Source organism: Cadophora gregata (genome assembly GCF_030347475.1).
Source record: "Cadophora gregata isolate MNR1 chromosome Unknown scaffold_18, whole genome shotgun sequence".
Classification (NCBI taxonomy): domain Eukaryota; kingdom Fungi; phylum Ascomycota; class Leotiomycetes; order Helotiales; family Ploettnerulaceae; genus Cadophora; species Cadophora gregata.
In genome coordinates, this window is record NW_026695941.1 from 908699 (window position 1) to 932014 (window position 23316).

Sequence of the window (23316 nt, forward strand, 5' to 3'; positions counted from 1 at the left end):
GTCTTGCCACCCCCCCTGTTTCTGCTGTATTCTATAGCTATTTATAGTAATAATTTACTATCCTGATAGTCCTCCTTTTTGTAGTCTGACCTTTTCTAGCCTTTAAGGCATAGTATTAATAAATCTATTAATTGTTTTAATAGATATCTCGTTTTCCTAGATATCTAATATAGCTCTTTTTAAGTCCTTAAGAGCCTAACTACTGTGGGGATTCCGATTTCTTAGCTTTTGCTTTAGAATTCGCTAGATATTCTTAATCGGATTAAGGTCTAGCGAGTAAGGAGGCTAGTTAATTGAGTATATATAGCATTCTAAGCGTACAGTATTATAGAGTCTATGATTCTGTCGAGTATCTGTCTTTCTATGAACCTTACTATTATCCTCCACGTAAAAGAAGTCTCCTGGTTACTCGAATATCTCCTTTAATAGACCCCTTAGAATTTGATTTATATACTTCTTTTAATTAAACCCCTTCTCTTCTCCTTTATATGAGCAAAAGTATATCTTCGATTTATATCTATAGCTAATTGCTACTCACGCTATAACTGATTTATAGCCTGAATAAAACGTGAATTAGATATAATCGAGTCTCCTTCTTTCCCCTCGTTTCCGAAGGACTTTTTATCTACGAAGGATATCCGTTCGAGTGATTGTTTCGTCTGTAAATCGTCCTCGCTACTAATACTCTTTAGATCGGTCCTAATTAGTAATCGAGAAGCTCTAACGCTTAAGCTTATTCGCTTTAGATATAAAAGGCTTATAATTAGGAATATAATAATAATAGCTGTATCGTTCAAAGGCCTGAAGGAGAGTAATATCTACGCAATTAAGATAGAATTACTTGCGAATTTGTTATAAGGAAAGAGTTCATCGATTGTAGTAGCCTGTAAACCACTTAATTATTTCTTCAACTTGTTTATTAGAGACTTTCGGAGGAGCACTAGGAGGCTTTACTAATCGATTAGGTTTATTAATAAAATATCGTGCTGAAGAACGAGGGATATTAAGCTTACGGGTAGCTCCTTAAACTAAGTAGCCTTCAGCTAAGAGGGTTTTGAATCGCACTCGAGTTAGTGTATCATGTGTCCACGGCATTGTCTTAATGATTTAGTAATACTAAACAGAGTGAGAGTGTCATTCATATAGTATTAGAGGCATAGGTTCTACGAGCTTCGATGATACTCACCGCCTTACAAGGGGTGGCGAGACCCACTGTCAACCCCCTTTCGTACATTCGGCATTCGGCTACGTAGCGAACTCTACCGTGTCGACGAGTCGACACCGGAGACCGGGTCAGACACCATCTTACCGAACCCGCAAATTCTCGTAAGGTCCAAAGGGTCCCTCGTTTCGCGGCAGAGCAGAGAGCTTTACGCACCGGGGAAACTCTAGTTGGCATTCAAACTGAGTTATTCGGCTAAAATTTTTAGACATTTCTGGGCACTCAAGAATTTAAGGAGGAAAGAGCGTCACCTTACTTCAATTTGACGCACGCGAATATTTTAGGATCCTGTTCAAAAAGGATAGGCACGGAGAAAGGTGGAAGAAAAAAGGGCATATTCAGAAGCCAAAAGATAATTCGCCGTCGCGAGCAGGATTTGAACCTACGAGGCCGCTATTTGAATTAACTATGTTGTACTTCCCATTATACAATTTTTTGTACTTACAAACCATAAGATGACTGAACGATGAATTCAAGTCTTACCCATTAACCACTCTGGCATCGCGACATCGCAAATGTTTGCTACGTTTGACAGAAAAATTTCTTATTTCAGCAAATCACACATTGAGAATTATACATTTTCCCATTACAAAACGGCAGTCGCATCTGTCCGTCCATCATCTTATATGCAAAGCTGGGGACAGCTCAAAGGTTTTCTTATATTGAAAAATTAGTCTTAGATTTATCAAGTCATGCACGAGTATAATTGAGGTCTGCGGTAAACTGCCCAAAGCTGTTTAAATAAACCCTGGGGTGTACAGATAGACCAGACAGCGTAATACAACTTCACACCATCCAAAAGCATGTGGATTTATTGCCTGATGCCATACCAGTCTTTGGAAGTACAAGACCAGGACATGGATCATCACGGGAGTGCACCTGGGGCCAACCTTAAGCTCCAGCAGTCTTCTAAACACATCCCAAAGGAGATGCCCAATTGAAGCCTGGCTCGCGCGAGTTAAAATGTAATCAGGTATGCTTAGTATACTAGCTCATTATCTGGCGTGGCAAGGGCTGTAGAAATGGGTCCTGATCAACTATTGACCAGGGGGAGCTAGGCTGGTATGGCACAGTCCAAGGGGCTTCCAGGTTTTAATCAATGCTTCAGCTGTTACCGATGCTGCTCCTACTGGTATATGTTTCTGCGAGTCATTGGCATATATTCGGATGGCATAATATGGTCTACTTCAGGCACACAGTCTTTTGTCTTTCGAGAACAAGGGTTGTATTGAAGAACCTCCTTTACAGCGTGGAAGTTGTATGCTACCTATGCGGTATTCACCAGCGAATATCTATCCGGGAGCTACACTTAGGCAGCAATTGTGACCTCGACCTCGACACCGGCCTCGATGTTGATGATGATTTGCTTGACAACCTCAGTGGGGGCGTTAAGGCTAGACATACGTTAGCATTGTAGCAACTTACACAGGGCAGATGACATACTCAATGAGACGCTTGTGGATTCTCATCTCGAAGGTATCCCAGGTCTTGGAACCTTCACCACAGGGAGTCTTTCTAGTGGTGACCTTGAGAGTCTTGGTTGGCAGACGGACAGGGCCCTTGACGCGGAGATCCTTTCCCTTGGCACGCTCAATGAGCTCCTGGCAGACCTTCTCGAGAGATTGGACCTTTCGGCTGGTCAATGTGATGCGGATCTTGTGGGTTTTCTACGAAAGTGAAGTCAGTATGCGCCTCGCTTCCAAATTTCAATGGCGCAACGTACTGGGCCCTCGCCGAACTCCTTCTCGGGCTTTTGGTAAGACATTGTGCGTATAGGAAGGCCTTCACGACTCGATCGTTGAGAATCGGCAAAGTGATGAAGGGTGATCTGGTTTCGGGCTGCGATTGTCGATGAGGAGATGTGTGGGATGTGGAAGTTGAAAAAGAATGTGGGCGAAGAAGTCTTGGCGCTAGACAAGCGAGACGGTGTTTGATTGGTGACTAAGGTGCTTTATGGGCAGCCTTTACCTAGATAGGTAAGTAAGGTAGGTACCTAGTTTTCAGCCTTGCTGTGCTGTGCGTGCTGCCATCACCGAGAGCGTACCCGCAGCATTGATTGGAGCACGCGAGGCAGGTAAGGTAACCACTAACTACTAGCTACCTCACTCACTTTGAGTCAAACGGCGAGGGACTTGGATCTGATCATGAATAACGTCGATTTCAAGTGGTCCTGATGTTCCCAAGGAGGGTCCATGTCTGGAGAAGTCACCCTTGCTCAAACTGTCCATCGCGACATTTCAGTATGGCCCTGTCCAGCATCCCAAAACTTGTACCCTTTCCGGGAGCGTCATGGAGGACCCATATTGTTGCGGAAGAATGGGACGCTTGTCTTGATGCCTGGATTGCCCTCGCTGGAGCTCACCTCGCCTTGTCCGCTCCTGAATTCGCTCGGTCCTCAACGACCGATGAATCCTTGCTGGTCTTCCTCACCTCTTATGCTGCGGCAACAGCAGTACCACAAGATACTACATCGTCTCCAAACAGTCCTAAGGAGAAACAGGTACGGAAGCTGGCCTACCTGTTATCAACTCGACTTTTGGATTCCCAGCACCCTCCTAAGCCAACCCTTTCTTGGGAGTTTCTTGCAGATCTTAGCAAGATCTATGGGCAAAGTAATGGTGGGAAACTATTAACTCTTGTTTGGACCCGGCATTTGTCTTCCTTGGAGACCTCTCTGACTTCTCTCAAGAAGTCTCTGATAGATGGGCTTGAGTCCGGACTCGATGGAGACTTAAAGACTGTTGAGTCGAAACTCAAACGCTTGAATCATCTACTCCATACAGCTCCTCGGACCGCTACCCTTTTCATGGCTGGAAGCGATTTTGTAGACTCTCTCATCGGTTGCTTCAAGATAATGAACCCTCCCTTGCGAAGATCTATTGTCTCGACTCTGTATCTCTGCTTGATTGGTCTCACGGATGGAGAGAAGCCTAACCTCTCCTCACTAGTTGACCAGCTTTATTCTCTGAGAGCTGCAGCAGATGCCCACAAGGCTGGGCCTACAAATGTCAATGATTCACTGGTAGCTGAGTTGGTAACCGAAACGCCAATTCTCAAGCAAGTACAGCAGCGACTTGACACATGTGGCACTGGATCAGCAAGAGCAAAATCCGTCCTCAAGTCTCTAGCTGAGTTCAAGAAACCGTACAGCAATGGAAGGCCAACACGGATTAGCAAGGAGAAAGTCAACAAAGGTAAGCTGAGAGCGATTGATTCATCAGATCACGGGAATATTCACGTCCACCGGATGAGCTTGATTTCCCAGGTCCAGGACCTATTTCCGGATCTTGGATCGCGTTTCATTGTCAAACTGCTCGATGAGTATGGAGACAATGTTGAGCAAGTAATTGGTCACTTGCTGGATGGGTCTTTACCACCATATCTTAAGAATGCTGACCGGTCAGAAGAGCTGTAAGTAGCCCCATGAACAAATCTCAAATACTCGTGTCTGACAGACTCAAGTGATGCAAATCATAAATACATACCGAATATGGTACCTAGTTCTACACCTCCGCAGTTACCAACTCGCCGGAATATTTTCGATGATGACGAGTTTGACCAACTTGCTGTTGATACGTCAAGGTTGTATTTCGGCCGTCGAAATCCCGACAAAACAGCAGATGACGTTCTCCAAGATCGACTGAATGCACCCAGCAAAGCAGCGATTCTATCAGCGCTGGCAGTCTTCGACTCAGACGATGATGAACGCGACGATACCTACGATGTCGAAGATGTAGGAGGCACTGTGGACTCCGCGACACCCGGAAACAATCCCGAAGAGACCAATATGGATGTCGGAGGTGCCCACGACGAAGCTCTTTTCCGAGCATACAAGTCAACACCAGAGCTTTTTGGCCGTGATGCCGCAACCCGCAGAGGCGAGCGTAGACAAACCCTTAAAGACGACACGGGAATGACAGACGAGGCTATTGAGGGCTGGGGGCTGATGCTATCAAGGGATCCCAGACAACTGAGACGACTGGAAGCGAGATTTATGTCTTTCACGGGCGCTCAACAAGTTTTGGGGTCCTCGTCATGGAGAGCTAGTCCTACTGGCTCTGGTACCGAAGACTCTGATAAAACCAATGACCGTGGCAGGGGAGGCAGGATTAGAGGCGCGTCTCGTGGGGTTAGGGATAGAAGCCGTGGAAGTGTCGCTGGTCCCGCCGGCGACAAAGAAACTGAGGCTGCTAGGAATCAGAAAGAGGCCAATAAAGGCTCGAGAGCAAATCACAACCGGAGAGACCAAAGGGCTCGTAAAATGGCTCGAGGAGGTCTTCCTGGCTAGTTTTGTGGATACCGTAAAGTCGATTGATAGAGCAATATATCACAAGTACGACTTAACCGGGGTTGGTTATTTCGGGGAAACGTGCATGTACTGGAAAGTAACGAAACAATAAATTGCGTCTGTCCATACATCCATTGCTAGGGATAAGAAGCATTCGGAGCGGCCCAGTCAAGACCCCATGACCTTCTCCTTTAGCCCCTCAACCACACTATTCTTCTCCTTGAATGTCAACCCACCACCAAAACTATGCTCACTGTTCCCTCCACCATTGGTCACCAGGCCTTCCGTGACGCCAGTCTCGTATGCACAGCTGCCCATGTCTAGTTTCTTGGCTGGTCCGATGGGCGAGATGTCGAAGTCAAAGATATCCATGGGCAGGCCGAGAGTGGTGCAAGCGCTACAGAAGTCAGGATATACAAGGCATGATTGGGAAAGGCTTACTTTGGAATATCAACAATTCCTGCAACATGTCCTTGGACTGGGGCACATGACAGAAGCAAGTAAACCTGATAGTCTGAGTATCCAAAGCGGCGGAGGTACTCAATACACCCTTGGAAAGGTTAGTGGTTTTTCACCTCCCCGCCAAAAAGGTATATACGTACGTAGGATTGTCTGCCTGTACGCTACAGTAACGTCCATATAATGCTATAGAACCAGTCAGTTGCGCCAAATTTCTTTAGGTGCATGGTTCGAACCTGCTTCCCATGCTGATCAATCGAGAATCCTTCAAAAGTCAAGTACCTCCCTGGACCATAATGCGGCTCTACTGGGCCGGGTAAATAGATCGGAGACTTCATGTCCAGATCCATCATCCCATTTTTCATCACTGTGAAGTTGATAGTGATCACGCCGGACATCTCAATAGCACCACAGAAAGATATTTCTCCGTCTCCTTGTGAGAAATGGAGATCTCCGACACTGAATTTGGCGCCTTGGACATGGACTGGTAGGTATACCTTGCTACCGCGGCTGAGGTTCTTGATGTCGCAGTTACCTCCATGTTCAGGGCGTCCTAGATTTGTCAGCATACCTAGTAGCGAAGCTACCTTATATTATCCAGAATGTGACTTGCCTGGGATGGTTCTCGCTCCCTCGCGCCCAACTTTCTCTTTGATGTCCTCACTAGCCGAGCCAGCGTGGACGTTCTGTGGATTGGGGGGCTGGGCAACGATTCGGTCAAGCTTGTTTGCTGCGATTAACTCACCTTCTCGCTTGTTCCAAGTTGAAAGAACCTGTTAACGACTTAGATTTACTTCGTTAGTAGATGTGGAGAACGAACCTCAGCGGAGGGGGCGCAGCCAAGGATGCCAGGATGGATCAAGCCCGGGAATTTTACGTGTGGCAGATGGCGAGAAGTGCAGTAGATGCCCTCGAAATCCCAGATAGCTTTGGCTCTGCCAAGAGTCAGCACGAATGAAGCTGGTTGGGGTGTGTCTTGTGAACACTAGAATATAAGTTGACCAACCGCAAGATGGTAGGCCATACAGGGATGTTCGAGACTGTGATTTCTATTATTTGCGTGCAGCCGGTGTACCTCCATCTTGATTGCTTATTGACATCAAGGAAGAAAACCATAGATCCATTCTTGGACATTGTCATCCCTCATATACAAAGTATAGGAGCGATTTGACGAGAAGAGACCCCAGGAAGAAGTAGATGATAATACAAAGTAACTTACGCTGAAGGATAGATCTCATCCAGGAAACCACCACCGTTGTTTTTCTCGAATACTCCTATAACCAACCTTAGCAGGTGAGGCCATTACTCAGACAATTCCACGAACCAGTCTAGACAGAAATCAGCAGACATCAGATGAAAGAGATTCATATACTAACGAATCCCCAAGGGTGTGCTTCATGTGGCTGAACATCCATAATCTCAACGAGCAAGACATCTCCAGGCTCGGCACCTTCGATCTCAAATGGTCCCGAGAGGTAATGAATCTTGGTTAGATCGACATTTTTGACATCGTCGGCACTATCATTATTGCCTAAGCACTGTAAGCAATGAATTTTGGAGGATAACACGATCCGAACCAATTTGTCCCCCAGTCCAGTCGACCTTAGCGTTGTAAGTAATGGAATTTCCGAACGGTCTTGGACCACTTACACATTCAATCTTCACAGTTTCTCCATTTTTGATAGTTGCTGCAAATGGAATATCTGGATGCCAGCGATTATGAAGCTGTGGCTGCTTCTCCGCCGGGATATCCAGAGAGACTGTACAAATGTTTCTAATGCCGGTCTTGCCCATGTTGCAGGTTGCCGTTGGGAGTATGGATTCGAAGGCGGGGTATGACTTAGCAGGGTGTAAGGACTCTTGTTTGACAGGCAGCTGAAAAAACAATGCTAGAGGAGTACAACGACGAAGGGGTGCATCATGGAAGTGAGATGGGAGATGGGAGATAAACCAGTTCGGATATTTTCGAGCAACCCCGCATAGTAATGTCATGTCATTCCAGTAGCGGGATTAGTACTTGCCATCATCACCATTTTGTCTTGTCACAGGAACGAACGAGAGCTGGCTGGCGGCCGATAAGAGCTGGCCGACGTTATCGGCTGATAGCCCCTCTTTTGGACAACCCAAGTCCAGACACACACCTCTAAGTGGGCGAAGTATGTCTCCAGTACGCTTCCTTACTTGAAGCGGGGTTTCTTATGAGTAATGGAATCGGGGTACGTTGTTTTTCTATTGGGTGGAATGGTCCCGTTTTGATGTATTTCGTGGCCAATACTTCCTACCTACATGTATACCTCTGGCGAAGTCAAATATTCGTTTAGCGTGGCTCACGTGAGGAGATAGTTCCAGTCAAGCTATGTTATTCTATTGCTTGCAATTGTCAATCACCTTGATCTCAGCTCGGTGTATGGCGGTGGCGAGCCTGAAGGAACTCCAGATGAGCTCGCAGTATGCAATGGATTTTGAGCAGCTTGACTTGAGCCCGAATCGTTGTGTTCAGTGTGAGCATCGAGGTTCCACAATTTCAGATTTAAGAACTCGTGTTTGTTCTTCCATTGTTGCTGGCTTGCCGCAAAGCCTTCACTCTGAGCTGGTGATGGAGGCGGATCTGTGACCTTGGTGATGAGATATGCCGTCGATGCCTCAGCAATTCCGTAGATGAGAACCCCCAGCAAAGGAATTCGCAAAAAGATATAGAATCCAACACCGAATCCAAACAAGAGCCCTTCTCTGTCGTGGAACCAGTGCTTTTTTTGTTCTTTGGTGAACCTTATTCTGGAGAAATATGGTTCAAGCTGTAAAGCGCTGTTAGTTAAAGTCCAGTCACCAACCAAATTGAAACTCTTGTCTTGTTTACAAAGCTATAGCATCGCATGAAGATTGGTATGGAAGGAAAACAACTCACAAGCTCTCTCATCAAACTCCTCGAGGAAAAGTAACTTTGCAGGAAGATGACCAGATATTTTTTGGGCAAAAATATACCGGTTCCAAAAACGATAGCTGCCGGGCCAAGCCCTGCTACCGAGTTGAAAGTATAGAAACTAGCAGCTGGAAGCACCAAACGCCCAACGTATGGGATATATGACAGAGCGAATACGGCAAGCGACAGCCCTGCTTTCTTTCCAAACCTCATCAGGAACATAGTGACAGCCTCTGCCGTACTTGTGGAGTTTGTGCTGCCGTCTCTAGTGGGATATTTCCGTAAATTCGGGTAGTAGGTCTCTCGTAGACTCGAAATGTCTTCCCCTTTGTGCTTTGCGTAGTATGTTTGGTCTACCCAGGCGAGCGAATCCATGAACCTGAGATTCTGTCAGTTCATGATGTCTAAAGGCAGCGGGTAGACTTACATATTATCAAGTGTCGGTGTAATATACCTCATCAATGTCATAAGGAAGAAGGGAACTTGTAGAACATAGTTCTGTATAAAGTCGAGCCCGCTGACAACGTCATCGTCCCATGTTGTATTTGTAAAGTCGAAAATGAAGCCCAAGAACCATAGTAAGACTTTGATCGCTACGACCTGTGGGGTGCGTTTAGCAACGTCGACCTCGAAGCCCATGGGGTCCGTATCATTCTTACCGGAATGAGAATGAGTAGCCGTATGGCAATGCCTGCCCCTACAGCTACGGCAGCCTGCTTATAATGTTCAGATGTGAAGAGAGCGGGATTCTGCAGTGCTCGTAGAGCTTCATGAAATCAGCAGAGCAGTTGGAGGTGGGATATCAAGGCATGCTGACCTCCAACGACCGTAAGCTGGGCTCCCCTAAGGATGGCATTGGGATCGAAGTTGGACACTGCGAGTTTCTTCCTGAGCTCGTCCTGGGTAGGAAGTGGAAGCGGAAGCGGACGTAGCTTCTGGGTCTTGTTTCTGCTCTCCGCCATGACTGTTGTTCCCATTATCAGCTAAAAACTCCAGGCGCTGGGTATGATGAGGTAGGTAGGCAGGCAGGTAGGTAGGTAGGTAGGTCTGGAGCTGTTGTGGACGGTACCTACCTTGCCTTGGGGGGCAGGGGGGATGGGGGGATGGGGAGGCAATACGGAGGTACTGAACAACGCGACGTCAGTGCTATGTACGGTGTTGTGCAGCGCATGCTGGCTGGCCTGTGCCCGGGCAGAGGCCAGGGCGGGGCACGGCCGGGCAGGGCAGGGCAGGGCATTAAGGATTTTTTTTAGGTACCTTGTACCTGTTGTACCTACCTTCTTATTGGAGGCACCATACCTGACTTTGTTACCTACCTGATGGTACCTAGGTAGATAAGGTACTCCAAGTATAGTAAGGTAACTGGAATCAATCCATGGATGGAATAGGTACATTACCTAGGTACTTACTCCACCCCACCCCACCCGACTCCGTCACGCGGTCGCGGTCGCAGCACTCGCGCGCTCATTACGAAGCTAGGTCCATTTCGTACCTGACGGCCCAGGAGCTTGGATCCTCAACTACTTGCGCCGCAGATATATTCATCGCATCGCATCGCATTGCTTCGCACTGCCTTGCCTTGCCTTGCCTACCTATCTCTACGAGAAAATATCGACACAATCAATACCATCCATTTGCACTCGAACTTCCGCCAACTCAACTGCACTGCACATGTTCTGGTGAAAGGCTGTGCTCGCAGTCATTGTCTTGGTCAGAAGGCGTTCTGCCTGCCACTTCCCAAGTTTGCATGGAAGTAGCTTATCGCGACACACTGCATCTCAACCTCAACAAGCCACGAATATCTCCGTCTGGAATCAGTCTTCGCTCTATCATGATCACCAGGCAATAGAGAGTAGCTCAAGCATTCAAGTGACCCTATGGCTTCCTCTCCGACTACTCAAGCCCCACGGCGTTCGTCCAGCCTTCCCGTTGGACGACCTCCTTCAACCAGTCCAGATCCGCAGATTGAGATCCTATTTACATTACCATCTGTTCGCATCATATCATTCATAACATCATCGAAATCTACTTCAAGACCTGGCTCAAGCAATGGTCCTGCAGATATCGAGGAAGAGCCTGGAACTTTATCATGGGTCTCTCGTTTCGAGAGAACCATTGCTGTTGGTACGGAGAACTCCTAGCCAAGCTCATCTTACTTTTCTCAAATCATCTGCTGACGGAGAGCCCAGGTCCTTTGCGTATATACAGAGCTCCAGGATCGGTAGCATTTTTGAATTGCGCAAATGCATTACGGCCAATATTGCCGAAATCTCAAGCATGGTGTGTGGATGGCAATAGCAAATTTGTGCTACAAATTAGACCCCCACAATATTGGCGGATCGAAGTTCCGCACAAGACCTTGGATGAAATTATTATGATAGAGGATCTCAAGAAAGTCCTGGAACAAGTTCTTCGGTATGAGAAGACAGCATGCCCATTTAAGAGAGACTTTGTGGTGGAACTTCCGGAGAAGCCAGCAACACCTGTGAAGAAACGGCCTTGGAGACCAGTTGAGAAACCTCCAGGAGGTCCTCCGCCGAAATCATCGCCTCTATTACAGGCTTCAGCACCATACGACAGTTACGCTATCGTGCCATTGCCCGAATCGCGCCCTTCAACCCCTTGCCCGTCTTCAGAGTTGTCAGCACCTCCTGGGAGGCCTACAAGTCAGGCTGAACCCCACAGAGATCTCGAATCGCCTGCAGGTACATCGATAAGCGAGATTCGACAGGCCATCGAGGCGGTTAAAATGCCTAATCTGTCCGGAATCACCATGCCAGAACCTTTGGACCGACCTCGCGAGCCCGAACCAGCTGATCTTCGTCCTTTGCAGCCATATTTGCTGGATACTCCTGATTCTGAGTACATCTTCGGGTCGTACGCGGGTACAGACGAAGAAAGCGATAGCTATAGTGACGCAACGGATGACACGAATTTGACTCCAAGAAGTGGCAGAAAGCCGCACCTTTATCAGGTCGTTGAAAGTGAATCTGATAACGTTGGAAAGCCCCAGTCGATACAAAATTGTAATCGATCAGTCACTGCTCCTCCCATTCTCTCTTTAATTACCAGCCCGCCTTCGAAACAACGAACCAAATCTCCACTTCGGTGTTCAACGACTTTCGAAACAAGCTCAGATTGTTCATCAAGTGTGGAATCATTCCACAGCGTGCAGTCATGGCACTCCCCTCTTGCTCCTCCGTCACCCCCTGCTTCTGAGCCGTCATCGCCAACGTCGACTTATCGCTATCCGCACGAGAACATTGTCCTTTCAAAGCGGCCGATTCACTCCCGCGATATATCTGAACTCACCGTGACTCCCGAGACTCCCAAAATGTGGGATAGAAACACTATATCACATGAACGGTCTAATGCCCGGAGTCTTTCGCCTCCCCCAAGAACTCCACCTACTCTAGTACACGATGGGAGTGAGAAATCAGACGAAGAGCATTTCGAATTCGCAACACCACCAACTATAAAACCAACTGTTCGACATCGAGCTACGACGAGTAGTAACTCGAGACGACGAGCACTATCGCCCTTACCAGCAGCAGTCAATCTTTTTTCGCCACCAAAACAAGCACAGCGCCGGCTCCGGACTGCCAGACATCTCCCAACCGCAATCATCCAAAAGACCTGCGAAATTTTGCTCAGTCCACCCAGCCATATTTTCCAACTGATGCTCAGCATTGCCTCCAAGATCGCTGCAGGGGAATGGAGAGGCATGCTCTCGGGCTATGGAGAAGCAGTCCACTGGGATTTTGAGGACGAGTACGGCCCTGACCCTTCTCTGTACGAAGATGATTATGGTATGAGCCTTGCAAAACCGAGAATCAGCCAAGAAATTGCTTCGAAATCCAGCACGAATATCACTGGTGGCAGCTGGGAAGTTGACTGAATCTGTTCAACAAGACTTTTTCTGATTTAAATGACTGAGTGTAGGTTTTTGAGTTTTGCATTGTATGATAAGATACCACCGTGTAGGGTACTTGGCTTATGTATCTGGGAATGGCAGGTGCCATTATCTCATAGAGTTTAATATGGTATGATGATATGTTGGTTTTGCTATTCTTGCCATGGGAGGGTGGGTTCGGGTTTAGCATGTGAGGCGTTTATATCAGTAGGGGTGGCTTTGGACGTTTGTTTGTAATAGGTCAATCTTTGTTGACGGCCTTGGTATCTGTGGGCGGTCTGGATGAGCTGGCTGGATTCTGCTCCTTATATGGCAACAAATGTTTTGACTTCGTTTGTTGTGTGTGGATCAAAGTGAAAGAAATGATCATCAGTTTGATGTTACAAACAGTAAGATGGCATTCAGAGGTCATGAATGTCGCTGCATAAGCTCGAGGTCGTTAACTTCTCAGCGAAGCGCACGTCTGGGCGGACTGGATTTGACCTGTAAAGTTCGAACCCACACGAAATAAACAAATGAAAATCGTCAAGCGAGGGTGCATTAGAAGACAGCATGTCAGATGTACTCCAAACAGTATCTACTTCATACCAAACCACTGGAGAGCAGACTTCATGCCCATCAGACGCTCCTAGACTGTTCCAATAATTCAGAAGTCCCAGTGACACCATTCCCGTTTTGGCGGCAACATCGGCATTATCCCGGTTGGGAACGAACCCGTCTGCTTTGCATGCAAGTACGCAGCTTCAGTCCTGTCGTCATACATTTTCTCGTCCACTTCGGTGTCTTTGTTAAACATCGGAGGCCCTTCAGGGAACCAAATCCTCTCCCACAGGCCACTTCGGCTAGTAAATCCAGGCTCAGCACCTTTGTAGTCAACGTGCTTGCCCTTGAACGTGGATAATTTTCCACTGGAGTCTCTGGAGATATAAGAGCCGATTTGAGGGTGTGGAGCTCCGAGCTGGACATTTGGACCGTGCCCGTTTATAGCCGTTGGGGCTTGAGACTGTGGAGCGAATGTGTCGTCGCTATTGGGTAACGACGAGGCACCGGTTACGGGATGGCCAAAAGGATTAGGGTTCCGAGTTTGAAGTGAAGATGGCCCGAAAGGATTGACAGCAACGGGAACCAAAGCTATTGTTGCCGGAGCGAATGGATTTTGCTGTGGAGCAGCATGCGCCACAAACTTATCCTGCAGCGCTTGTGATGTTTCAGTAGGAGCTCCAAATGGGTTTTTAGTTGGAGATAAATCACCAAAAGCTGGCTGTGATCTTCCTAACGAATTTGGCTGAAGATCGCTGTGCCCGCCAAATGGGTTTGAGCTCGCATTCGGATTAGACGGCTGACTAAATGGATTTGGTTGAGCTGTCTGTGATGGCGCTCCAAATGAGGTCGAAGGGGCTCCAAACGTTTGGGAAGTAGCAGGCTGGGGAGGTCTTTGGAAAGCATTCGCCGTCCCAGAGTCCGTAGGAGCTCCAGAAGTTGGCATTTGGCGAAACGGATTGGGTGTGGCAGTAAAAGAAGAGAACGGTACAGCAGTTAAAGCATGTGCTGCTGGGGCTCCGAAGGGGTTGGCTTTCTGGCCCAAGGCAGAAGGCTGTCCAAAACCAGTGGCACCAAGCTGTGTAGGTGCTCCGAATGCTGGACTGGCGGTTCCAAAAGCATTAGTTTTCTGGCCCAATGCTGATGTTTGACCAAAGGCTCCACCTAGAGCCGAGGGGGCTCCAAAAGCTGGCGCACCCTGCGATGACTGACTTGCTCCCGCAAATGGATTTGCGACAGGACTTTGTTGCTGAAAAGAAGGCTGACCGTTAAATGGATTTGGCTGAAAACCAGCTCCAACTTGGCCCCCCCTCACAATATCTATTCGATTTGGATGTTCTTTCTCAGAACTGATGATGAAGTTTATAGCTCCGTCGATATTATTAGCTGCAGTCTGGATTTGCTGTTCTGAAGCTTGCCATAGCCTCTCTGCTGCCTGAACCTGGGACAAGTCAGTCGTCTGCACATAAAATCAATTGCCCTGACCTACTGCTTGTTGCGGATTACCCTCTGCCACTGCCATGTAGTGTAAGAGGCGCATCTCCTCGAAACTGTGCTCCCGCATAGGTCCGCCAAAGAGCTGCGCAGGAGCATGTCTACCTGGCCCGTATGCAGACAATATCCATTGTGGTTTCTCGGATGTTAAGTCGACCTGTATGGTTTTTTTGTCTAGGGAATAAGGCAACTCGCGGGAAGGCGATGCTATGGGGTATCAGAATGTTCCGAGTATAATTGACATGCATCTTTCGTACCTGCTCTCGCACTTCCACCTTGGTATCCATTGCTGCTGGCGCGGGAGCCGAACCTGTCTCCTTGAAGAGCAGCGTATCGATTGCCATTGGGAAGCGGTTGATTGTTTGGATTCGAGTTGTCGGTATGAAGGAACTTGCACCTATCTGCAAAATCTTAGCTTCATTGTCAAGGCCTGGTATTTTGAAGCATTCTTACCTCCGTTTCGACAACTACCTTGCTGCCAAAATTTGCACACAACTGGTGGCATCCTCACAGTCGCAATCAGGTCTATTAATTGCAAAGTCGCGCATCTCTGGTCATCATCGCATGGTTGTCGCACGACACTTGAACGTATGTGAATAGGACTTCGACTTGTTCGAATTCACAGCAGGTCAGACAAGAGGTTGTGGCCGTCTCCAATTCGAAGTCAAGACGGTACCTTGGGGAAAAGGTAAGGCTGATGAAATATTTTGGCGTTTCTTTCGGATATCGCGCGTCGGTGTTTGCAAATGGCTAGTGCTCTCGTGACCTTGGATTCCAAGAGTTTTGGTACCTCAATTGATATGTTTGTGAAATTGTAATATCTGTGATTTCCAATATCGCTTTGCTTACAGTTTACCCGCTGCTTTCTCTAAAGAAAAAAAAAGACACCGCTAACGTTCACGATGTGGATTCGGTTCCAAATGGAGGGAACAGAGCTGGTCATCAACCCAACTTTAAAACCAAACTCATACGAGATAGCTCGATCACAGGCTACGATTATACATTCATTGGATCGTATATGAGTCGTAAGCTTGGACTTCGTAGTCCTAAGATGGGAATAGAGTACAAAGCCTGAAAGCCATCTGCCAGCTATGCACCAATATCATACATCTGTAAATATTACGTGCCGGAGTAGACGGCTGTCACACCTCTACCACACTCTATCCTTTGTTCAACGCTGACATTTCTCCCACCAAATCTAATCCTCGTCCTTGGAGTGATCTGAAATCTGTGCTCCTCCCTCCTGCCCTTTTCTTTGTCGGCTTCCACGTCAAGAGGGGCGATGTACGTCGGGTTATTCACGTTATTTCTCTTTCCAGTTCCGACTTGGTAGAACTCATTGCCTCCCCACCACAGTACATCAGCACCCCAATTAGTGTCGTTCTCTGAGCTGTGCCTGTTTGCTCTCAAATGCGTGATGTTGTCCATAACTGCAGACATGTGTGTAGCCCCAATTGACATAGACGCTAGCCGAATTGGTACAACGGTGCTGTTCGCCTCATCATACTCGTAAAGCCCCGACAATGCTTTGATCTTTGTTGGCACTCCCTGCACATGTGTCCATCTTCCATTGCCCAAACCCCCAAAAATCCCCTGGCCACAAGCCCAAGTGTCGGCGGTCACTCTTCCGAGTCCACGAGGATCTTCTTCACCTTGCCCAACGATTCTAGTAGCTTCGATAGTGAAGAAGCTGTTCACTCCCCCAGCAGCTATGTTTGTGACCTTTGGAACCAAAAATGTGCCTTTGTAAAGTTTGTCGATCGGAAGAAGAGATGGTGCATCAATGACCGGTGACTCGGGAGATGGATCAAAACCTAGTTGACCGACAGAATTATCTCCAAAAGAAAAGACTCGGCCAGCTCTATCAGCCGCCAATGAATGGAAGTCTCCCGCTGCAATATTGATAATGTCAAAGCCCTTCAGTGTGATAATCTCGTGTGGTTGGTCGACTGGGCCTGCAGGTCTTGTTGACCAAGTCAAGCCGGGTACTCCAAGTTGTCCTTTCGATGGAAAATCTTCGGTTCCTGTCGCAGCGGAGAACAATCGCCCCTTTGAGGTCAAGAGGAGACTGTGCTCCAGGCCAGTGCTGATATCCGAGACTTTTTCTCCCCAGGACAAATCTTTAAGCTGAATTGTGCGATAACTGATATTGGATCTGCTGCGCCAGAAGGGGAACCAGGTACTCTCCAGCGGCTTTGGCCCAGCCAATTGATCTTTCTGGCTCACAGGAACAGAATAGACATGTCCAATCGACGAAAGCGCCACGATCCGATCCCGAGAGATGGTCAGCTTCACAAGATTCTTACCTGTGAGGGTTGTCGTGGGGCCTGTTGTCATCGTAGAAAAGCCAGTACCCCATTGTAGCAGGTCTCCACCTTCAGTGATTGCTGCTCCAAAGTTCCTGTCTAATTTGATATCCCTAATGAGCTTTCCGTCAAAATATGGTATCCGTCGAGGTGCTCTGATAATGCTTTCGTCCAAATCGGGTGCTACCACTTTGCCACTATTCGAACCCCAAGCATAAACGCCGGGATTCTCCCAGCTCTTTTTCACTTGTAGATGCTGCGAACTGATCAAATCTCGATTCTCTTCGCGGGAGCTCGCCTGTCTTCGTGGTTTCTCGAACTTGACCTCCGCTGGATCCGCGGTTTCCTCCGCATGCAAAGTCCTCGGGTAGCCTAAGGAATATAGAACGCCACCTCCTACTGCGACTGTGAAAAATAGACCTGCAGTACGAGATCTCGATGCTGTCGTCGCCGCAACGGTAACCCTAGACTTGCTCTTGCCTCGAAAGCATCGTCGTTGACTTGCGCATGCTCCCTGAGACACTTTGCTGGCTCGATGCGCAAATGAGAAGGGTCTTGAAATGGCTCTAGAAGGCATTATTTCGAAGGCTAGGTCGATGTGATTGCACAGTGGGCGCTTAGTCCATCGATGCTCGCAGACTTCAAACGAGGGCTGGGAGGAGGCGGGTGAGGATAAGAACGAGGTTGCGACATTCAGCCTCGTCTGTCAATGACGCTACGATCTTGAGGTTGTATGTAATCTGCTCGCGCTTGGGGCACTTTCCGGCCATCTCCCAAGCGCGGGTGGAGGTGTTGGCGTTCCCTGCCACGGATCTCACGTGTCCACAATCCAAACCAATACCAAAAAACATAGCTAGGATGTATGAAGATTCCTGGTATAGCTATGTGCCGGATTCGCACTCTAGAAAGGATGAGCAAGTCTCCCAAGCCTCTGGCCATCGGAGGAGAGAGTCGTTGTTGAAACAGTCCAATGTTAGCAACCTTTGCTGCGCAAGTACAAAATGATGCTAAAAATATGGTAGGGAAACAACCAGATATCCAGTCCCCAAGATCATATACTGGACCTGTTTGAAGAGCCCACAGGTTTGAAAGGTCCTCCTGCAGCGACGCTTGCCAGGAGAGCCAAATCCTACTGTGACTTTTACGATGCTGCCGTGACCTTTCTCGGGAAGGGGAACGTGGTTGAGCAATCTCGAGATGTCCTCGAAGCTGCAGAATCACCTCCAAGCCTTGCTATCCTCGAGACAAGATTTGAGGGTTTTGAGGAAGAGCTCCTCGCTGAGAGCCAGGAGCAATATCGGTTTGTTCATCCCTCGTATCTCCACCACGTTACTAACCACGGAACAAGACTATACAGAGACCAACTTGTCTTATCAGAGCGGCATCTTGACACATTGCTAGCTGATACAACGGACGCGCTAGACTTACTTGCCTCTCTCTCCGAGTCCTTCAAATCCGTCGAAGCGGAAACCACAACTTTCCAGGCCAATTGTGAAGACCTGTTGGATGAGCAGAAACGACTTCGTAGTTTGGCGGATGAGATTGGAACAGACCTTCAATACTATGCCTACCTAGAACCTCTTACTCGCCGTCTGAACGCTCCAGGATCTGGGCGACTAGTGAGGAACGACGACTTCTTGGAAATGCTCATGAATCTGAACACTTGCATTGATTTTATGGACCAGCATGTAAGATACCTTTTGCTTCCTCTCTCGTCACCCCAAGCAACAACCCTACATCACCGCCGATGGACCTGATACTGACTGCTGAAGCCAAACTACCGTGATTCAACAGTGTACAAAACTCGGTACTCAACACTGCTTGAGCGAGCACTCAATCTTGTGCAGAACGCCTTCTCGATTGCCCTTCGTGACGTCTTCGATGATGTTTCGAAGGACCTCAAGGTCAAAGAACACAATGAAACTGCCGAGTACATTCTGCTTTACGGCAAATACGAGACTGCATATGAGAACCTCGGGATGCCCATTCAAAAGCTACTGAAAAGTGTAGATTTTGCCTTCGGCCAGAAGGGTGATGTAAAGGCCTCCAGTCCTTATGTCAACCAATATCACGAGCTCTATAACCAGCTCGTCGATGCCTTCCTCAAAAGTCGTGAGCCTGTTGGAACTTTGGTATCGAAGAATTTGCGGAAGTTTGCAGCGAAGGAGAAGCCAGAAACCGATTTCGAAGTATTCGCTCGGCTCTGTATTCAGCATGTGCTTGATGTTTGTTACAACGAGCAGAAATTAGTGACGCATTTCTTCCAGGACGGCCCTCTCCTGGCAGATTACCAGCCTCTCGTATCATACACTAAAAGTAGTGAGTACGCTGGCCGTCTTGAGAATAACATACTATCACATCTGGAGACGCTTCACGCCTTCCTCATGCCACACTTCAGTAACGGGGATCTCCAACGAATATGCGGACTGGTCAACTGGCTAGAGACCATGTATATGGTATCCAATGATGAAGACTTGGTCGATGATCAGCCCGCAGATAGTCGAGGATCAATTGCTCAGGCTTTCTTGAGCAAATACCTCTGGAACTCACTGGATAGTCTGTTTCTCAAAGCAGCTACGGAAATCGAACACTTCAAACCAACTCAAGAGGATCTCAAAGTCCAACTCAAACAGAAGATCATTACGAACGAAACCACGAAATCGACAAGTTTACAGGATATTGATGGGAAAGTCCGGGTTCACGGCAGTCATGCTCCACTAGTCTCAAACTCCTATCCTACAGTCAAGACAGCTGTCAAACTCCTGGTCATGTACAACGAGGGCGTCTACGACAGACCAGTAAGTGCATATCCCCTTGTCAAATGCTATTATAATTGCTAAGCTTCATAGCGAACCAGCGATGTTCTTTACGAGATTGTACACCAAGTCACAGATTCTCTTCAGAAAGCTGCCACAGTCATCAAACGCACGTCCAACATGATGGACGCACAGCTGTTCCTGATCCGCAATCTCATGTTTATCGAGAACCTATTCATGACACGGGAGATCCCAGACGTTGTCCGACAATCTGCCGAATTTGACTTCTCCCCAATCTGGGATACGATTCAGGAACTCCAGGAGCGCAAGCAGCTATTCAACCCTCTCGCCTACATCACTCCTCTCGTGAAAGGTAACCTACTTCCTGCAGTTGTAGACCGTGTTTTGGATGCACGGAAAGAGCTGGAGAAAGTGCTTGTGCAACAAATCACGGCGTTCACGAGGACGTGGCAATCCCGCTTGGCGGAGCAGGATCCTAAGAAAAGGGCTTTGGTTGCTAGAGAGCTCGAAATCTTGTTGAACAAGGCATTCGATGACGATACGACTCGGGCCGCACTATCAAAGATGATTCGAGCAGAGGAGATAGAGGGAGCGGCTTAAGTCACTTGTGATAAGATATCGCCAAATTACCCATGAAATTTCCGGTGACACGAAGCCTGTTGCTGTTTCCAAAGTCGAAATGCCCGCTGGCAATATTCAAAATGCACCATCATTGATGGCAGTGAGATCCGGGTTGTCGAGAAGTCATGGCCTAGTTTCATACTATCCTTCCAGCTCTCCCCACACATCCTCACTTAGCTGACCAGCTTTCCTGGTCTCATTCACCGACCCAGGACCCCCATAGTACTAAATACTACTACACCGCTTCAATCGAACTTGTAGGTAGCTACGAAGAGAGTAGTTCCACAATCTGGTCTTAATCATTCACTTGGTGCCGCGACTCCATCCAAATGCCCATAAGTATCGCTTCTAAGTAACGAACCAAGAGTGCCATGGCATTTGAAGTACATGTCGGCAGTAACAGAGGGTTCTGGATCAGCAGGTTCAAGTGCATCTGCTATAGCATTTTCCGTCATGCCATAATGAATACCAGGAATTTTCATGGAATCCTGGCACCATTCTCCCCCCCCCCCCCTCAAAACCAACAGTCTTATTGTCAAATATCGCGTGAACTTCACACGACGTTTGTGGGTATCGTTGATACTCGCGAAAATGAGAAAGTAGCCATGATCTGTTTCCATAAGCGATACGGTCTACTTCCGCGCAGTCCTTCGTGGGTATTGCTTGCTTACTATGATAGAGCTCGTCATTATCAACTCCCCACGTCACGTAACCCAGTACCTTATACATCAGAGTCAGAGCCTAAACGCAAACCAATGTACGGCAACTTACTGCATCCAAACAACTTTGGTTTTATATCCTGAGGCTCACAATGCACCTGATAAACGTTAAACTGGTAACCCAGGTACTATTTTCACTGGTATCAAGCAAGCCAGCAGTCCAACGCCTTCCACCCACCAGCAAGACGTACGTGTCGGCCTTCCCTGGAGGTCTGTACTTACTATATAAGTTATACCTGAGCCACGATAACCATCATCTTGAGTGTTCTCTATTTTGAATAAGTCACATAATTGCAAGTCATGTTGCTGCGTCAAACCCGGCCACTCGCGCACTGGCGTGATGGCCACACTGGCAGGGGCTAATTTTTAGGGCAAAGCACCTACATCCAATGAAATTGTTTGGCTTTTTGGATGGCAACTGGTTGGTACCAGAACACATGTTTGCTACTTATGTTTAGTTGTTAGCAACGCTGGTCAGGTAGCCTCTCCAGTTTTGGTTAGAGGATCATTGTATTTGCCAGTACCACTTACATCTCAAAGCTAGTTGCTGTGACTCGCGAATTTTCAAGCGAGGAATACGGAAATGGCACGAGAGCCTAGTAAAACTGGAGTCATCAAATGGGGTATTCCGTATTGATAGAAACAGTAATGACCATTACTGGAGATTTGCTCGCTGTTGAAATACATCATGCAATTGCCAAAGAAACCACTATCACTTCTCCAAGAAGAAATTGACGAATTCCTGATCTATTCCGACAGTTAGGTATAGGTCCACGAAAGAGGCTTTGGCCTCACGATGTTTCTAGCATGAGACTCACAATCGATATGTCCATCTCCATTCTTGTCAACTTCCTGAATCATGACCTTCAGATCCTCATCTGAAAGATTCTCGCCGAAGGTTTTCATAAGCTGGCCGAGCTCATCCACAGAAATAGTACCACTGCCGTCCTTGTCGAAGACGTTGAAGGCGCTGCGCATCTCATCATCAGCATTGGCGGGTTTGGTCTTGATGCTCATCATCTTGATAAATTCTGAAATGGATATCAGCTTCAGACTTTGCAGAGACAGCCTGGTACTGACCTTCCAGGTCAACAGTGCCGGTCTGGTCAAGATCCACTTCGTTGATCATGTCTTCAATCTCTGACATAGTTGGGTTGAGTCCGAGAGAGTTCATAACAGCGGACATCTCTTCCTTGGTGATCACGCCTGGCTATTTTAGCAAGTCGTACTTTTGAGAAAGACAACAACTATCAACCATACCATCATTATCACTATCCTAGCTGACTGTTAGTGTCATATACTCGGTGATCAGGGGTAGAGCCTACGAAAAGCTGGAAAGCCTCTTTCAAAGCGGCAACATCTTGCTCCTATCAAACACCAACCCGATCAGTATGTGGATGAAAGGTGGCCTGGAAGGCCATGTTGCTGGCAAGAAGCCTTACAGCTGGGCCACCTAATTCTGGCATGTCGAGATCGAGAGTTATATTACTAGGGTCGAAGGATTCTGGTGCGTTTTCTTGTGAAGGCTGGAACGAGTGTGGTGAGGGGTTGGAGGGGTTGAGGGGTGAGGAAGAGAGGGGCATGGCAGTTTTCAGCTGCGTGGCCATCACATGATTGGCCTCACTGCATGCATGCAAATGGAAGCTAGCGTTTTCAGACGTTACACTCTTGACTTTATGCCAAATACCTATCTTAAAAATCTTGGTCGTGAAAAGTATTGTTCACTGGCATAGTGTACCATGGTGCTGTATTGATCTGGATTTGAATAGAGCGGGTTGAGTACCAGACCTGAACTGGCCATAAGAAGGCAGAACAGAAGCAAAAACATTCTGCCCTAGGGCAAGTAAGTCCTACTGGGGAGAGGCTATGAGCTCAAATAATCGTCTTACAGCTTCCCGGATTTGACTCTAGCCTTCTCAATACTTACAAGATACGCTAGATTGCCAGCAGTTACTGTAGGCGATTGCCTGCAGACCTACAGAGAGGGGAACCGGCTATTACTGCATGCCCCTAGATGAGACAATAAGTTGGGAACAGTTGGCTGGATGACATCATCC

At 47.7% G+C, this 23316-nt stretch overlaps 9 protein-coding genes across 9 annotated transcripts; 3 read left to right on the forward strand and 6 right to left on the reverse strand.

Moving 5' to 3' along the window:
- Positions 1-1118: 1118 nt before the first annotated feature.
- RPS20 (40S ribosomal protein S20) lies at positions 1119-3077 on the reverse strand. Its single transcript, XM_058500175.1, has 5 exons — positions 2946-3077; positions 2666-2889; positions 1668-2616; positions 1479-1615; positions 1119-1417 (listed from the first exon to the last, which is right to left on the reverse strand). The coding sequence occupies exons 1-3, from the start codon at positions 2985-2987 to the stop codon at positions 2532-2534; spliced, it is 351 nt and encodes a 116-aa protein (XP_058350010.1). The 5' UTR covers positions 2988-3077; the 3' UTR covers positions 1119-1417; positions 1479-1615; positions 1668-2531.
- ONS95_006704 (uncharacterized protein) lies at positions 3078-5618 on the forward strand. The gene is made up of 2 exons (XM_058500176.1): positions 3078-4633; positions 4685-5618. The coding sequence occupies exons 1-2, from the start codon at positions 3396-3398 to the stop codon at positions 5508-5510; spliced, it is 2064 nt and encodes a 687-aa protein (XP_058350011.1). The 5' UTR covers positions 3078-3395; the 3' UTR covers positions 5511-5618.
- A 60-nt stretch (positions 5619-5678) lies between these two features.
- ONS95_006705 (uncharacterized protein) lies at positions 5679-7763 on the reverse strand (the record flags this gene model as incomplete). Its single annotated transcript, XM_058500177.1, has 10 exons — positions 5679-5907; positions 5952-6060; positions 6113-6155; positions 6206-6522; positions 6583-6742; positions 6790-6904; positions 7189-7243; positions 7342-7500; positions 7547-7571; positions 7620-7763. The coding sequence occupies 10 exons, from the start codon at positions 7761-7763 to the stop codon at positions 5679-5681; spliced, it is 1356 nt and encodes a 451-aa protein (XP_058350012.1).
- Positions 7764-8353: 590 nt separating this feature from the next.
- On the reverse strand, positions 8354-9851 carry ONS95_006706 (uncharacterized protein; the record flags this gene model as incomplete). Its single annotated transcript, XM_058500178.1, has 5 exons — positions 8354-8764; positions 8875-9268; positions 9317-9489; positions 9549-9655; positions 9707-9851. The coding sequence occupies 5 exons, from the start codon at positions 9849-9851 to the stop codon at positions 8354-8356; spliced, it is 1230 nt and encodes a 409-aa protein (XP_058350013.1).
- A 915-nt stretch (positions 9852-10766) lies between these two features.
- On the forward strand, positions 10767-12787 carry ONS95_006707 (uncharacterized protein; the record flags this gene model as incomplete). The annotated part of the gene is made up of 2 exons (XM_058500179.1): positions 10767-11013; positions 11079-12787. 2 exons carry the CDS (start codon positions 10767-10769, stop codon positions 12785-12787), a joined length of 1956 nt encoding a protein of 651 aa, XP_058350014.1.
- Positions 12788-13448: 661 nt separating this feature from the next.
- ONS95_006708 (uncharacterized protein) lies at positions 13449-15341 on the reverse strand (the record flags this gene model as incomplete). The annotated part of the gene is made up of 4 exons (XM_058500180.1): positions 13449-14783; positions 14832-15043; positions 15094-15237; positions 15290-15341. 4 exons carry the CDS (start codon positions 15339-15341, stop codon positions 13449-13451), a joined length of 1743 nt encoding a protein of 580 aa, XP_058350015.1.
- Positions 15342-15955: 614 nt separating this feature from the next.
- ONS95_006709 (uncharacterized protein) lies at positions 15956-17719 on the reverse strand (the record flags this gene model as incomplete). The annotated part of the gene is made up of 1 exon (XM_058500181.1): positions 15956-17719. The coding sequence occupies one exon, from the start codon at positions 17717-17719 to the stop codon at positions 15956-15958; it is 1764 nt and encodes a 587-aa protein (XP_058350016.1).
- Positions 17720-18000: 281 nt separating this feature from the next.
- On the forward strand, positions 18001-20519 carry COG3 (Golgi transport complex subunit 3; the record flags this gene model as incomplete). The annotated part of the gene is made up of 5 exons (XM_058500182.1): positions 18001-18114; positions 18165-18442; positions 18491-18830; positions 18915-19940; positions 19992-20519. 5 exons carry the CDS (start codon positions 18001-18003, stop codon positions 20517-20519), a joined length of 2286 nt encoding a protein of 761 aa, XP_058350017.1.
- A 1452-nt stretch (positions 20520-21971) lies between these two features.
- ONS95_006711 (uncharacterized protein) lies at positions 21972-22842 on the reverse strand (the record flags this gene model as incomplete). Its single annotated transcript, XM_058500183.1, has 6 exons — positions 21972-22006; positions 22078-22290; positions 22340-22465; positions 22520-22535; positions 22585-22626; positions 22702-22842. 6 exons carry the CDS (start codon positions 22840-22842, stop codon positions 21972-21974), a joined length of 573 nt encoding a protein of 190 aa, XP_058350018.1.
- Between the last annotated feature and the right edge of the window lie 474 nt (positions 22843-23316).

Bases quoted from the DNA above. Each gene is read 5' to 3' on its own strand.
- RPS20 (XM_058500175.1), bottom strand. From the start codon at position 2,987: ATGTCTTACCAAAAGCCCGAGAAGGAGTTCGGCGAGGGCCCA. The intron at 2,890-2,945 runs GTACGTTGCGCC...TCACTTTCGTAG, and splicing joins AGGAGTTCGGCGAGGGCCCA to AAAACCCACAAGATCCGCAT. The intron at 2,617-2,665 runs GTATGTCATCTG...ACGTATGTCTAG, and splicing joins ATCCACAAGCGTCTCATTGA to CCTTAACGCCCCCACTGAGG.
- ONS95_006704 (XM_058500176.1), top strand. From the start codon at position 3,396: ATGTTCCCAAGGAGGGTCCATGTCTGGAGAAGTCACCCTTGCTCAAAC. The intron at 4,634-4,684 runs GTAAGTAGCCCC...GACAGACTCAAG, and splicing joins GCTGACCGGTCAGAAGAGCT to TGATGCAAATCATAAATACA.